Here is a 13,124-nt window from a genome sequence, read left to right as displayed (position 1 = left end):
TATTTGCAACATGTATTTTGTGCGTACTACACTCCTCAGTCAGTGAGAGGTCTACTATTGAGAGCCTAGCAGACTTTTTGAGGAACATTAATTTTATGATGCATTAATTTCTTAGTGTATGTGTTTGTTTTTAATTTTGTTTGTACACATGTGGGTATGTTGATGCATTTATAGGTATGTACTTGCAGGTAAGTTTGTGTGTTTTCCTCATTTCATTCAGTATGTACAGATCTTGAGTCATGCTTTCTATGCGTGCGTGAATGAATTTACATGTAAAATATTTAGCATCAAAACACAAACTTAATTTCCGTACATTTTCAGTATTGTTTCACTAACTTTATAATTCTTGATAATTTGTAAAAGAACAAAATTCTTACCATGCGAGAGAGCTAAGCAATGGGTATCACCACAAGCAATATCTACAATGCAAGTACTTTGAAATTCTTCAATAAGACGAGGGCGTAATGCAGTATATTCAGCATAACCACACCCTAAACAAGAACCACAGCCCCAAGCGTAGACCTATAAAGAAAATGGAAAAACGTGTTTCATTAAGGAAGAATTTAAATCAACATGAAAGTTTTTTTAAAATACTGAAATTAAAAGTATTATGCTAATATAAACAAACATTTTTTTTAATTAAATCAATTAAAATTTTAATTAATATTATTTATAAATACTATATTTTATTAAAACTATGTGCTAAATCTACATTACTTTTGGAATATGATATTTTCATTTCGTCACAAGTACGTATACCATACAGATTTTTCTTTATTTTTATTTTTCAATGTACAGGGAATCCTAAACAAGAACCTCAGATTTTTTCATCGATTCACAGGTGATTAGGGGCAGTAATTCTCTGTAGGCAGAGATTTAACACTTTTGGTGCAAATGGTGAAATTTAATGGAATATATTTAGTGTAGGAAATTCAATAAATTTAATATTTGGTGCTTGTTTACATTGGTGGTCTTTAAAACCAATGCATTTCAGGTGAAAGCATTACATAATCATATACCATGGAGAAATTAGTATAAATTTTTTAAAAATTATAAAAATGATCCGTAGAATATGTGAAGCCATGAATTCCATAATCTAGTAAGTGCCATTACGGAAAAAATTAGGGTTGAATTCGAGCTGAAACATGCATAAAAATCTTAAAGGTATTGTTGTTGGCAAGCCTTGCAGCTTGAGGAAAGTGAGGCAGCCAATCCCACGCTTTGAAGCATAATATCAAGCACCTGTCAGCCAATAAGAAGACACAGGACAGAGATTTTCTACCAATCACGGACCTCCAATATCTTATCCTTATGTTTACCACACTGTGATTAAACACAGAAAATGACTTGCTGTGATTTTAATCGCTTTTTTAGTGTTTTTTCAAGGTTTATTGAACAATGAGTGACATCAAAAGTGTTAGTGGCCAACCTGGATCATCACGAAGCAGGAAAGAAGTGCCAAAACCAAAAAAAAATGGGGGGAAAAAAATAATCATAAAATGAAGAGGAACTGCGGCCAAGAGTATGTTAGTGGGAAACATTTGCTGCTCATACAATAGAACTAGCTTACAGTGATAGGTGCTTTTATAAAGTGACACAGCCAGTTATAGAAAAGATTTTAAAATCAATTTTGGGCTACTGGTAAGTAAAACATGCGAAATGTATACATTCAGGTTCCAATGAAGCAACACCGTAAACCTAAGGATACTGTTTACTCTGGGCCAATCCAGGCAGTAAACTACTAATATACTGTTGATCATGAACATACCAGCTATCACATAAGGGTTTCTGTTTATTCTTGGCCTCAAGCCTGACTGTAGATATCGCTTTGAAGAGACTATCTCCCTGTGGAACATCAGAACCAGACAAACACGGGAAAGCTCAATCAGCACACACTATCAGAGGTACCGTCAAAGATCAGGATGTTTACGAACACATGAAAAGTATGCCAACTGTATCCAGCCATTAGATTTGGGCGAAATCTCCACACAGGTTGTAGCTCAACTCAAGCCTTAGCATCATTAAATTTTATATCATGTGCCTAGATTGGTTGTGCCAAGAATATCCAGAAGAAAAGGAGAGTTACTATTTTCAGGTGTTCAACAGGTGCTACAGCTTTCAGCTACCAAAAACAGACACCTATATAAGTTGCAATGGGCTAAAAATCACAATAAAGGCAGCAGAGGAGGTAAACGACAACAGAAAGAAACAAGAAGAGGAGGAGGAACATCATAGAGAAAAGGAAGGAGGAATATGTCAGGAATGTGGATGACCCAGTGCATGTCATCTGCAGTAAACTCTACCAATACCAAATTATCAACAACTGTTTCATATTACAAACTGTGGATGTACAATCTTTTGCATTCATCACATGTAAACAAATTTCGATTTTACGTTTGAGACAAAATGACAGAGGGTCAGCTGACATTGCAAATAGCCTCAAAAAGTGGACAATGGATAAGTACGAGGCGAACGAGTTTAACAAACTTGTTGATTTGAATGATAACTGTGGGGAATTGGGGGGGGGGGGGCAGAATATGAACATACTCTTAATACGGAACTATATCAGTGAAATGCACAGTGCTCGTTTAACAGAAATTGAACACTTTTATCTTATGTCCAATTACAGCTACAGCGTCTGTGACTGTGCTCTCATTGAAAAAAAGCCATTGTGCCGATGTGTACACATTCAGTTGTTACTGCTCAATAATAAGGAATACCATGAAGTCATCGAAATGAGGGAAGATTTTCTTAACTTTGATCAACTTCAAAGGTACACCACTCATCATAAACCAAGGGAGTTTATGTTTCGGTTTAATTTTTGAGAGGGTTGCTTGTGTACACTGGCCTTCAGTAGTAATCTTGGTAGATTAATGCCTGGGAAGGCTACTTACAGCTGCTTGAAGTTTGACTTGAGTGAAGTGCAGCTGACTCAAGATACCCTCAGCCCTTGTTACTCAAACGAGAGAAAATTGAAGATTTACAGAATCTGCAGACGTACATTCCTAGCCACAATAACAACTATTATACCCAGCTTTTCCATGAATAAGAAGACCTTCATGAAGCAAGCCAGAAGAAGGAGCAACAATCACAGGAGGAATCTGAAGCTCACAACTTTACTGATGTTGAGATTCTGTATGACTACACCACATTATGACACCACGTGGCTCCACTACCGACAACTCATCGACCCTCAATATTATGTGCCATGGACCACTCCTTAGTCTTCTCAGCTTATAGTTGTATCGTCATAGTTTCTTACATAGGTGGCCGTCAAGGGGAGCACATGAGCTCATATGTATAAACATAAAATCAAACAACAACAAAAAAACACAGAATCTGATGTTTTACATGCTAAGGCCCACATTTGCATCCTGTTGAGGCTGGGTTCATATGTTGCCATCAGTTCATCTCAATCACCCAAAGTTTTCCCGACCTGGCCCTAGCCACGATCTGCTTTCTTTTGCGTCCAGCACACAACTGCCCCATGGGATCATCAAACAACTATCTATCTTCCATTAAGTCCAAACTCCAATTCACGACTATTATTAAGTTCAACTGTCAAAGTCTGACTCACTGCTGTCATAAAAACATTATCAATCCTAACGTACCCACAAACCAAATCTAAATATATCTCTGGTCCATTGTTCAATCTTTTTGTTACAGTCATTCATCACACCCTAATTTAAACCCTACCCTTAGCTCTCTTGTCTGTATAATTGACGACATACATATGTAATATAAAACTTTTTCTTCCAATTTCTTGCTCTATAATTACTTTTTTTATTTGTATTAGTTTAAATACTTTTCAGTGACGATGAACTTGCCGACATTCTTATTCTCATCAAATGACTCAGATTGATCATTGTCGTTGTAAGACTAACTTGATTGCTAATCAATTTGGTTTGTTGTTGTCATGCAAACAAGTAGAAGCTTTAAGCTACACAATAAAACAAACAAACAAAAAACAAACAAACAAAAAACAAACAGACCTGAATATCAGTTCAAATTCTATGGCATTTTGCAAGTAACAAAACTTTAAGTGTTTTTCTCTTTTTTTTTTATTTTTTAGTGCTTACTAGTTTATGGAATTCAGTCACATAAGTTAGATGTATTTTTTACAAGAAATCATCCACAGTTATCTTGTTTAAAAGTGGTGGACAGGTAATTAAGTTAACTGAAGTCAAGGGAGATAATTGGTTGCATAACTCTTCTAGATAAAAACATACAATAAAACTCGATAATTTGACAAATTCTATTTTCACTTGTATTTATTTTCCTACTGGATTATTTTTTTTAATTTTTGAAACTTATACTAATTTCAACATGACACGCACCTATGTAATAATGTTTTCACCTGAAATGTGTTGGTTAAAAAGATCAATGTAAACAAACACCAAATATTTTAAATAATAAAAATAAACTTCTGGGTTTTTATAAAATTTGGTGCTCAATATCTCTCACATAAAAAATTGACTTTGTACCTAACTTTTACCTCATGGGGATCTAAATAAATAGGGATGCATACCTGTCCTGAAGACGTCAGAGCTAATGAGGACTGCGTACCGCAGACAACTTTTCGGATATATAACTCTGTGAAAGTTTCAATGATTTTGGGCTTGTACAGACGATTGGTATCTCCATGTCCGAGTTTTCCTATAAAGATAAAATAGATTATCATTAGAAAAGTTGTAGGGATTTTGTGGTACAAGTGCAGAGTTCAACCTAATTAAAAAAACAGAAAATACAGAAAAATCTTACTATGTCTGGACCTGCCATGCAATGAAAACGTCATATTTAAAAATCAGGTAAATTATTATTATTTTTTTTTTTTAACTAAGAAAATAAAATTTCATGAATTAGTGAGGACATGTCTTGATCTGCTATGTTTAATAAAGGGAGACAATTTGAACTACTAAGATAAACTTTGTAGCCTCATAGGAGATGTCCTTTTTCCTTCCCTGCAAGCTCTATCTTACAGAAGAGATGTAGCGAGTTTGTCTTTGCTTTATCGTTATTTTCATAGCAAGTGCTCGACTGAGCTTCAATCTATGGTCCCCCTCGCCAAACCTCCAGAAGAAACACTTATCTAGCTGAAAACACTATCAATAATTCCCCCCACACTTTATCTGTGTCTAAACCTAAACATAGATTCCATGAACAAAGCTGCTTTCTTAGAACTGACTGCCTGTGGAACTCACTTCTGTTTGCCTGTTTTCCAGCTTACTACAATATGGTTGTCTTCAAGTCCTATGTAAACAAGTTCTTGATAAGCTGTTCCCCTTAAGTTATCGAAATTACTGAATTTACATTACTGGCAATTACTATATTGTCCAATTGACTACTGTACACTCTTTAATCCTTGTCCTCGAGTGGCCCATGGGCCTTGATAAGTGGTGTAGTCTATGAAAAAAAAAAGATCAAAATAAGTCTTCTAATGGTTATGATATACTAATAAAAGTGCTAAAAGTTGTTAAAAAATGAATTTTTAAATATAAAAAAAAATACTTGATCAATTTATATGATTTTTTGAATATGATATTTGCATTCTTTAACTGGTACATACATCATAAAGAGTTTTCTGCATTTTTGTTTTTTAATTACGTTGAAATCTGAATATGCATTTTGTCACTGTGGTTGTTGAAACTCGGTTATTTGCCCTTGAATTTCTCACAATACAGGTATTTAGACATACATAGCTTTACATAATGTTTAGAAACGACAAAAATTCTCACTAAAAATTTACATTTCAAAACATGGTTTTCTTATTATATGTTAGACTTTTTTGATAAACAGTTCAAACAAACAATTTTAAACTAATCTTTTTTTTTTCTAAATAAAATGGTAAATCTTTTTTTTTTCTAAATAAAATGGTAAATCTTTTTTTTTTCTAAATAAAATGGTAAATCTTTTTTTTTCTAAATAAAATGGTAAATCTTTTTTTTTCTAAATAAAATGGTAAATCTTTTTTTTCTAAATAAAAAGGTAAATCTTTTTTTTTCTAAATAAAATGGTAAATCTTTTTTTTTCTAAATAAAAAGGTAAATCTTTTTTTTTTCTAAATAAAATGGTAAATCTTTTTTTTTTTCTAAATAAAATGGTAAATCTTTTTTTTTTCTAAATAAAATGGTAAATCTTTTTTTTCTAAATAAAATGGTAAATCTTTTTTTTCTAAATAAAATGGTAAATCTTTTTTTTCTAAATAAAATGGTAAATCTTTTTTTTCTAAATAAAATGGTAAATCTTTTTTTTTTCTAAATAAAATGGTAAATCTTTTTTTTTTCTAAGTAAAATGGTAAATCTTTTTTTTTTAAATAAAATGGTAAATCTTTTTTTTTTCTAAATAAAATGGTAAATCTTTTTTTTTTCTAAATAAAATGGTAAATCTTTTTTTTTTTCTAAATAAAATGGTAAATCTTTTTTTTTCTAAATAAAATGGTAAATCTTTTTTATTTCTAAAAATGGTAAATCTTTTTTATTTCTAAAAATGGTAAATCTTTTTTTTTTTCTAAATAAAAAGGTAAATCTTTTTTTTTTCTAAATAAAATGGTAAATCTTTTTTTTTTCTAAATAGAATGGTAAATCTTTTTTTTTTCTAAATAAAATGGTAAATCTTTTTTTTTCTAAATAAAATGGTAAATCTTTTTTTTTCTAAATAAAATGGTAAATCTTTTTTTTTTCTAAATAAAATGGTAAATCTTTTTTTTTTCTAAATAAAATGGTAAATCTTTTTTTTTTCTAAATAAAATGGTAAATCTTTTTTTTTTTCTAAATAAAAAGGTAAATCTTTTTTTTTTCTAAATAAAATGGTAAATCTTTTTTTTTCTAAATAAAAAGGTAAATCTTTTTTTTTTCTAAATAAAATGGTAAATCTTTTTTTTTCTAAATAAAATGGTAAATCTTTTTTTTTTCTAAATAAAAAGGTAAATCTTTTTTTTTTCTAAATAAAAAGGTAAATCTTTTTTTTTTCTAAATAAAAAGGTAAATCTTTTTTTTTTCTAAATAAAATGGTAAATCTTTTTTTTTCTAAATAAAATGGTAAATCTTTTTTTTCTAAATAAAATGGTAAATCTTTTTTTTCTAAATAAAATGGTAAATCTTTTTTTTCTAAATAAAATGGTAAATCTTTTTTTTTTCTAAATAAAATGGTAAATCTTTTTTTTTTCTAAGTAAAATGGTAAATCTTTTTTTTTTAAATAAAATGGTAAATCTTTTTTTTTTCTAAATAAAATGGTAAATTTTTTTTTTTTTCTAAATAAAATGGTAAATCTTTTACATCTTTAGATTTTAAAATAGTTAAATATTTTTAATATAATGTGTAAGAGAAAACAAAAGACTTACCATGTGTCTTTTGGGTGAGGTCGGGTGATAAAGAGAGAGATTAAAGATGGCGCTTATATTTTTATAAGCTATTATCTCGCGAAATCTCGCCGTACACATGCAAATGGGGACGATGGGCTGTATAAAAGCAGCCCGAGTTGAGAAGTAGGAGTGTGACCTTTGATGATTGTTGGATTTCTAGCCATGCGTTTGGGGGACCGCTGTTACAACTTCTCACGAGTTGATCAACGAAAGAACGTAAAGTTCTTAATATCTTTAAATATTTATTCATGGTGTTTAGTTTGGTTGTTTTGTAGAGGGAAATTGTTGTTTTTGTCTTTGCAGAACATGATTGAGTTTAATTTGCAGTAGAAAACAAAAATACACTTGATGTTATATATAGGATAACTTCACAAAAAAGACATCATGCTAACATATTCCTCTCCTGTCATTGTCCTAATTTTAACTGCAAGTGACCTTCTCTAGTTTAGGAATAGCTTAGGAGAGGGGGGGGGAGGAGAGACTGTATTTTTTTTTTTATATATAAGTCCACACATAAAAATTAGGAGAGAGTGGAATTCATTCAAGATTACACTTACTGATTATACAATCAACAAAGTGCTTCCATAGACATTCCAATGAATCATTTTGCAGTGTGGGAGGTTGTCTGATCCTGTTGAAACCACTGTCCATCTGCCCAGGACAACCCAAAATGTTTTAACGACTACTAGGTAGTGCTCAGCATTAATCATGACTAACATTCTTCTTCTTCTTGTTGCACATGAATCCTGAACTATAACAGGGTTTGATATAATAGATTATTGTTTTCACTTGGTATGATCACAGGCTAAATGCCGGTTTTTACAGATGTCTTTCTGCAGGGCATCTGCCCATCTCATAATCGGCTTTACTCTCGGCTTTCTGGTGAATATTTATGCAGTAGCAAGTTTTGCAACAATAAAACAAGATGCTAAGCTGATCTTGGGTCCTTGCCTCTATGGAGGTTCACTATTGGAACCATGATAGGTTAATACTCACATCAGTTACTGTGATGAACCGTAGCATCTGATCAGCATTTATTTGGGATATGAAACAAAAATGAAACAAAGACTGTTGGGTATTCAGGACTGAAATTTGATGGACAAGTCAGACAGATTTAAATTTATTTATATCAAATATGATTGGAAACGCAGAAAAGATTGATTTTATTAATTTCATGGGTGACATTTTTGGGAGAAAGGGAGAAGAGATTGTTGTGTATAATAAAAAAAAAGAAAAATGAAATAAGGGTGTACCTATGCACAATACAGACTGTGCTATCTTTTAGTTAAAATTTTTAAGTTAAATTTTTGCGAAACTCTTTCGTTTATTAAAGTTTTAGGTAAAAGTAAAGAATAATTACAAAACGCTCTTCCCTCCCCATATTAAGAATGGGTTTCTAAATAATGTTATTGTTTCAGCATAGTCTATATTCTGCACAAGTACCAAAAAATGAAAGAAGCCATTCATGTAATAGTTACCATTGTCACCACCTCCAAAAGACCATACCGTTTTACCGTCTTGTGATACAGCGATGGTATGCGAGCTACCACACACCACCTGGCCGACACCACTTACATCTTTAACGCATGTTGGTATGTTTTTACTGTTGCTGTCGCCATGTCCTGCAAAGGTAATAACAGCAAAAGTAAAATTACAAGATTTACACTTTAAACATGCAATACAATAAGCATTTAACAATATAGTGCAACATTACCTTAGTCTTTATTTCAAATTACAAACAGAAATAGAAGCTTGGTCACAGCTTTGAAAACATTATTTCATAAAGTCAATTTGAAAATTAAAAAAACAAAAAACAAATAATGTTAGAAAATATTTGATGCTTATTCAAAATTATACTTAGTAAAATATATATATATATATATATATATATATATATATATATATATACAGAAAAATCTTTTTGTACATAACTCGTCACAGAACAAAAACGTCATATCCCAAAAATCACATATATTGATCAAGTAGTTTTGTTTAAATTAAAAAAAATCAAATTATATGAGAAAGCAAAGAAGAAGGCAGGAGCAGCCATAATAATTGACTATTATAAAACTAATCATAATAATTGACAATTACATGAGCATTATAATAGTCAATTTTTATGATGAGTATTATAATAGTCAATTTTTATGATGAGTATTATAATAGTCAATTTTTATGATGAGTATTATAATAGTCAATTTTTATGATGAGTATTATAATAGTCAATTTTTATGATGAGTATTATAATAGTCAATTATTACGATGAGTATTATAATAGTCAATTATTACGATGAGTATTATAATAGTCAATTATTATGATGAGTATTATAATAGTCAATTATTATGATGAGTATTATAATAGTCAATTATTATGATGAGTATTATAATAGTCAATTATTATGATGAGTATTATAATAGTCAATTTTTATGATGAGTATTATAATAGTCAATTATTACGATGAGTATTATAATAGTCAATTATTACGATGAGTATTATAATAGTCAATTATTATGATGAGTATTATAATAGTCAATTTTTATGATGAGTATTATAATAGTCAATTATTATGATGAGTATTATAATAGTCAATTTTTATGATGAGTATTATAATAGTCAATTTTTATGATGAGTATTATAATAGTCAATTTTTATGATGAGTATTATAATAGTCAATTATTACGATGAGTATTATAATAGTCAATTATTATGATGAGTATTATAATAGTCAATTATTACGATGAGTATTATAATAGTTAATTATTACGATGAGTATTATACTAGTCAATTATTATGATGAGTATTATAATAGTCAATTTTTATGATGAGTATTATAATAGTCAATTTTTATGATGAGTATTATAATAGTCAATTTTTATGATGAGTATTATAATAGTCAATTTTTATGATGAGTATTATAATAGTCAATTTTTATGATGAGTATTATAATAGTCAATTATTACGATGAGTATTATAATAGTCAATTATTATGATGAGTATTATAATAGTCAATTATTACGATGAGTATTATAATAGTCAATTATTACGATGAGTATTATAATTAGGGCTTTGACAACAGCATATTCTTTTCCGTATTTTGATTCTCAGGTATATATTAATTGGTATCTTATGTTTTTATGCAGAGTGACGTGATGTTCAATTGATTGTGTCAGATATATACTCGAGTAAAAACAATGAAAAGAATTTGCTGTTGTCGTAACCCTAATTATAATATTCAATTATTACGATTGTAATTGTTGAGATGGAAAAATTTTATCGATACCAAAAGTTATGTTCAGTTGAATGTTAACTTGATAGATTGAATTCAAGATAACGATAATATAGACTAAAACCATGCAAGGATCTTTAGGCTACATGTAGTGATGACTGGGGGTATGACAACAGCATATTCTTTTCATTGTTTTGACTCTTGAGTATATATCCGACACAGTTAATCAGCCGAGAACCATATCACTGTATATAAAAGCATATATCAATGGATACACACTCGAGAGTCAAAACAATGAAAAGAATATGCTGTTGTCCTAGCCCTAGCGATGACATAATGGAAAAGATAGATATAAGACACATAGAATTTTAGTTATGACGGAGATCAGTGTGATACACAATTCGTGTGCCAACTCTGAAAAGGAACCCAGGGGGAATAAATGAAATATCTATATGTAATTCCGGCCTTGGTGTTTTCACTTCTTGGAGAAAAGCACTTCTGATTTCAGGACGCATGAAAGGAAGATTGGAGATGATGTGTTTTTTGTTGGTGTTCCCACTGACAACAATGTCCATCTCTTGCTTAAACCCTATTAATAAACTTAATATATGTATACACACATCAATACACAATATAGAACACTTTGCAATTACGGATCATAACACAGTTAAGATGATCATAAATGTTATATGTACTGTTATAAATATAGACTAGATGAATCATATATGACAAAATATTTAACACTCATAAGTTAACAGAGACTTGTTATATATACACTGGCACACACACTGGCTAGATAATATATACCCAGTATACTTATAACAGAACATTGTTAAATTATATTCAAGAATTGGAAAGTTTTCTTTGTATTTTGTAATTTTATTTAATAAAGGCAAAAAGCCATAATAGAAACCAGACACTTAACAGATGTTAAGTTAAATTAGCAGTTATTATGGTAATTTGTCAGAGCTATCTGATGATCACTTGGCAGTGATGAAACAGTTTAAATTTAATAGGAAAGAGAAAAGTAATTAATCCACAAATTGGGCAGTTACTGATTAATCGGCAAAATGGCTAATTAAGCTGATTACCTGCCAATTAATCAGTACACCCCTAATATATACCCAGTATACTTAGAACATAATATTTATGATGGTTTCTAATTAGATGATTGGTTTCATTTAACTCTTACGCTTATTTTTTTTTTTTTTTCATAGTTTCTACATTGTGCATAATTGCATAGAATTAAGATGAAAACACATTTTAGAACATAGACATGTTTATAACTATATTTATAAAAAAAATATAATCAATTATGAATTAATCTTTTTTTTTTTTATTATTATTGTTTTTTGTTTTTTTTTTGGGGGGGGCATAATTTTATTTTGAGATATGTGCTTCCTAAATGACACATAAAGGAAAAGCATTCGATATAAGCGAGACAATAAATATAATGAAACCTACCCAATCTGCCATAGTCTCCGTCTCCGCAAGTATAAAGCTCTCCATCTTCTGTCACATATGCGCTATGACGATGACCAGCAGAGACTGATTTCACAACCTACAGTTAGAAAAGTGAATTTAAAAATTTTTTTAAATAATTTTAAATATTATTGTTACTTACAAGGAAAGGTCTTGGGAGTATCAAACAAAATACATGTTTGCTAGCCTACCTTGTGTCATCCACTTCTTTCCATGACTGAAATATCTCACCTACGATCATCATCTGTGATTAAAGTCTCACACCAAGAAAAAAAAAAAAAGAAAAAAAAAAGGAAAAAAAAAAAATTCTTGAATTTAAAGAAAAATCCTTTGAAATATTGATGTTGCCTTTTCTTCTGCTAGTGATGAAGGACGTTCCAGGCTACAGACATCTATGGGCCTTAGCTCCTTCATTTATCACTGATCTTAAACAATTCTTTCCATGTGCTGTCCACACTGAGACTTATAACGAACTAGTCTATATCCCTCACTCTCTATGAGTAATGTAACGATGTATCTGCTACTTCTTATGCATGTTTTCAGGTGACATTTCAGTGCATACTCGCTGGCCTTATGAGTTCAGTTTCCTGTGTGTATATCAATATTGGTTTGCAAATCCAACTGACCAGACGAATACTAGCATATATACACGCTACTATTTAACATGATAATACATGTTGAGTCTGTTTCAATATAGATAGTTAATAAACAACTCAAAATAAGAGTGTTTGTAATATAAACAATTGTTTTTTTAAAGTGAATATACAAATGACATATTGAGAAAATAATTTTCCAACGATGGACTTTGTCTTTTATTTTTATAGTTTAAGAGAAACTTCCAAGACTATATATATATATATATATACATACACAGGGTGTCCAAAAAGTCACTAAACCATTTTGAACTAAAATAAATTCTTTATTTTTGATGATGTCTTTCTGTAATCTTAATACAAGATGACTAAGTCATTGAGAAATTTAAAACATAAAAAATATTCTTTATTTACTAAAAATAATGTCTTTTAAATGTTACAAATTTTCAGCTTCGCATAT

At 30.0% G+C, this 13,124-nt stretch overlaps 1 protein-coding gene across 4 annotated transcripts in view; it reads right to left on the bottom strand.

Moving 5' to 3' along the window:
- The window catches only part of LOC145248252 (putative E3 ubiquitin-protein ligase HERC1), a 335,131-nt gene that overhangs the window by 242,293 nt on the left and 79,714 nt on the right, over positions 1-13,124 (bottom strand). For all 4 annotated transcript variants that reach the window (XM_080110122.1, XM_080110124.1, XM_080110123.1 and 1 more), the window contains exons 7-10: positions 12,054-12,150; positions 8,841-8,984; positions 4,529-4,656; positions 378-522 (exon numbers count right to left, since the gene is read on the bottom strand). In XM_080110122.1, the coding sequence (XP_079966248.1) occupies positions 378-522; positions 4,529-4,656; positions 8,841-8,984; positions 12,054-12,150 (514 nt within the window). The remainder of the gene's footprint in view (positions 1-377; positions 523-4,528; positions 4,657-8,840; positions 8,985-12,053; positions 12,151-13,124) is intronic.

This window comes from Euprymna scolopes, chromosome 26 (genome assembly GCF_053919585.1).
Source record: "Euprymna scolopes isolate OS-2025 chromosome 26, ASM5391958v1, whole genome shotgun sequence".
Taxonomy (NCBI): domain Eukaryota; kingdom Metazoa; phylum Mollusca; class Cephalopoda; order Sepiida; family Sepiolidae; genus Euprymna; species Euprymna scolopes.
The sequence above is the reverse complement of the archived record's forward strand: the minus strand, read 5'-3'. Positions and strand labels throughout refer to the sequence as shown.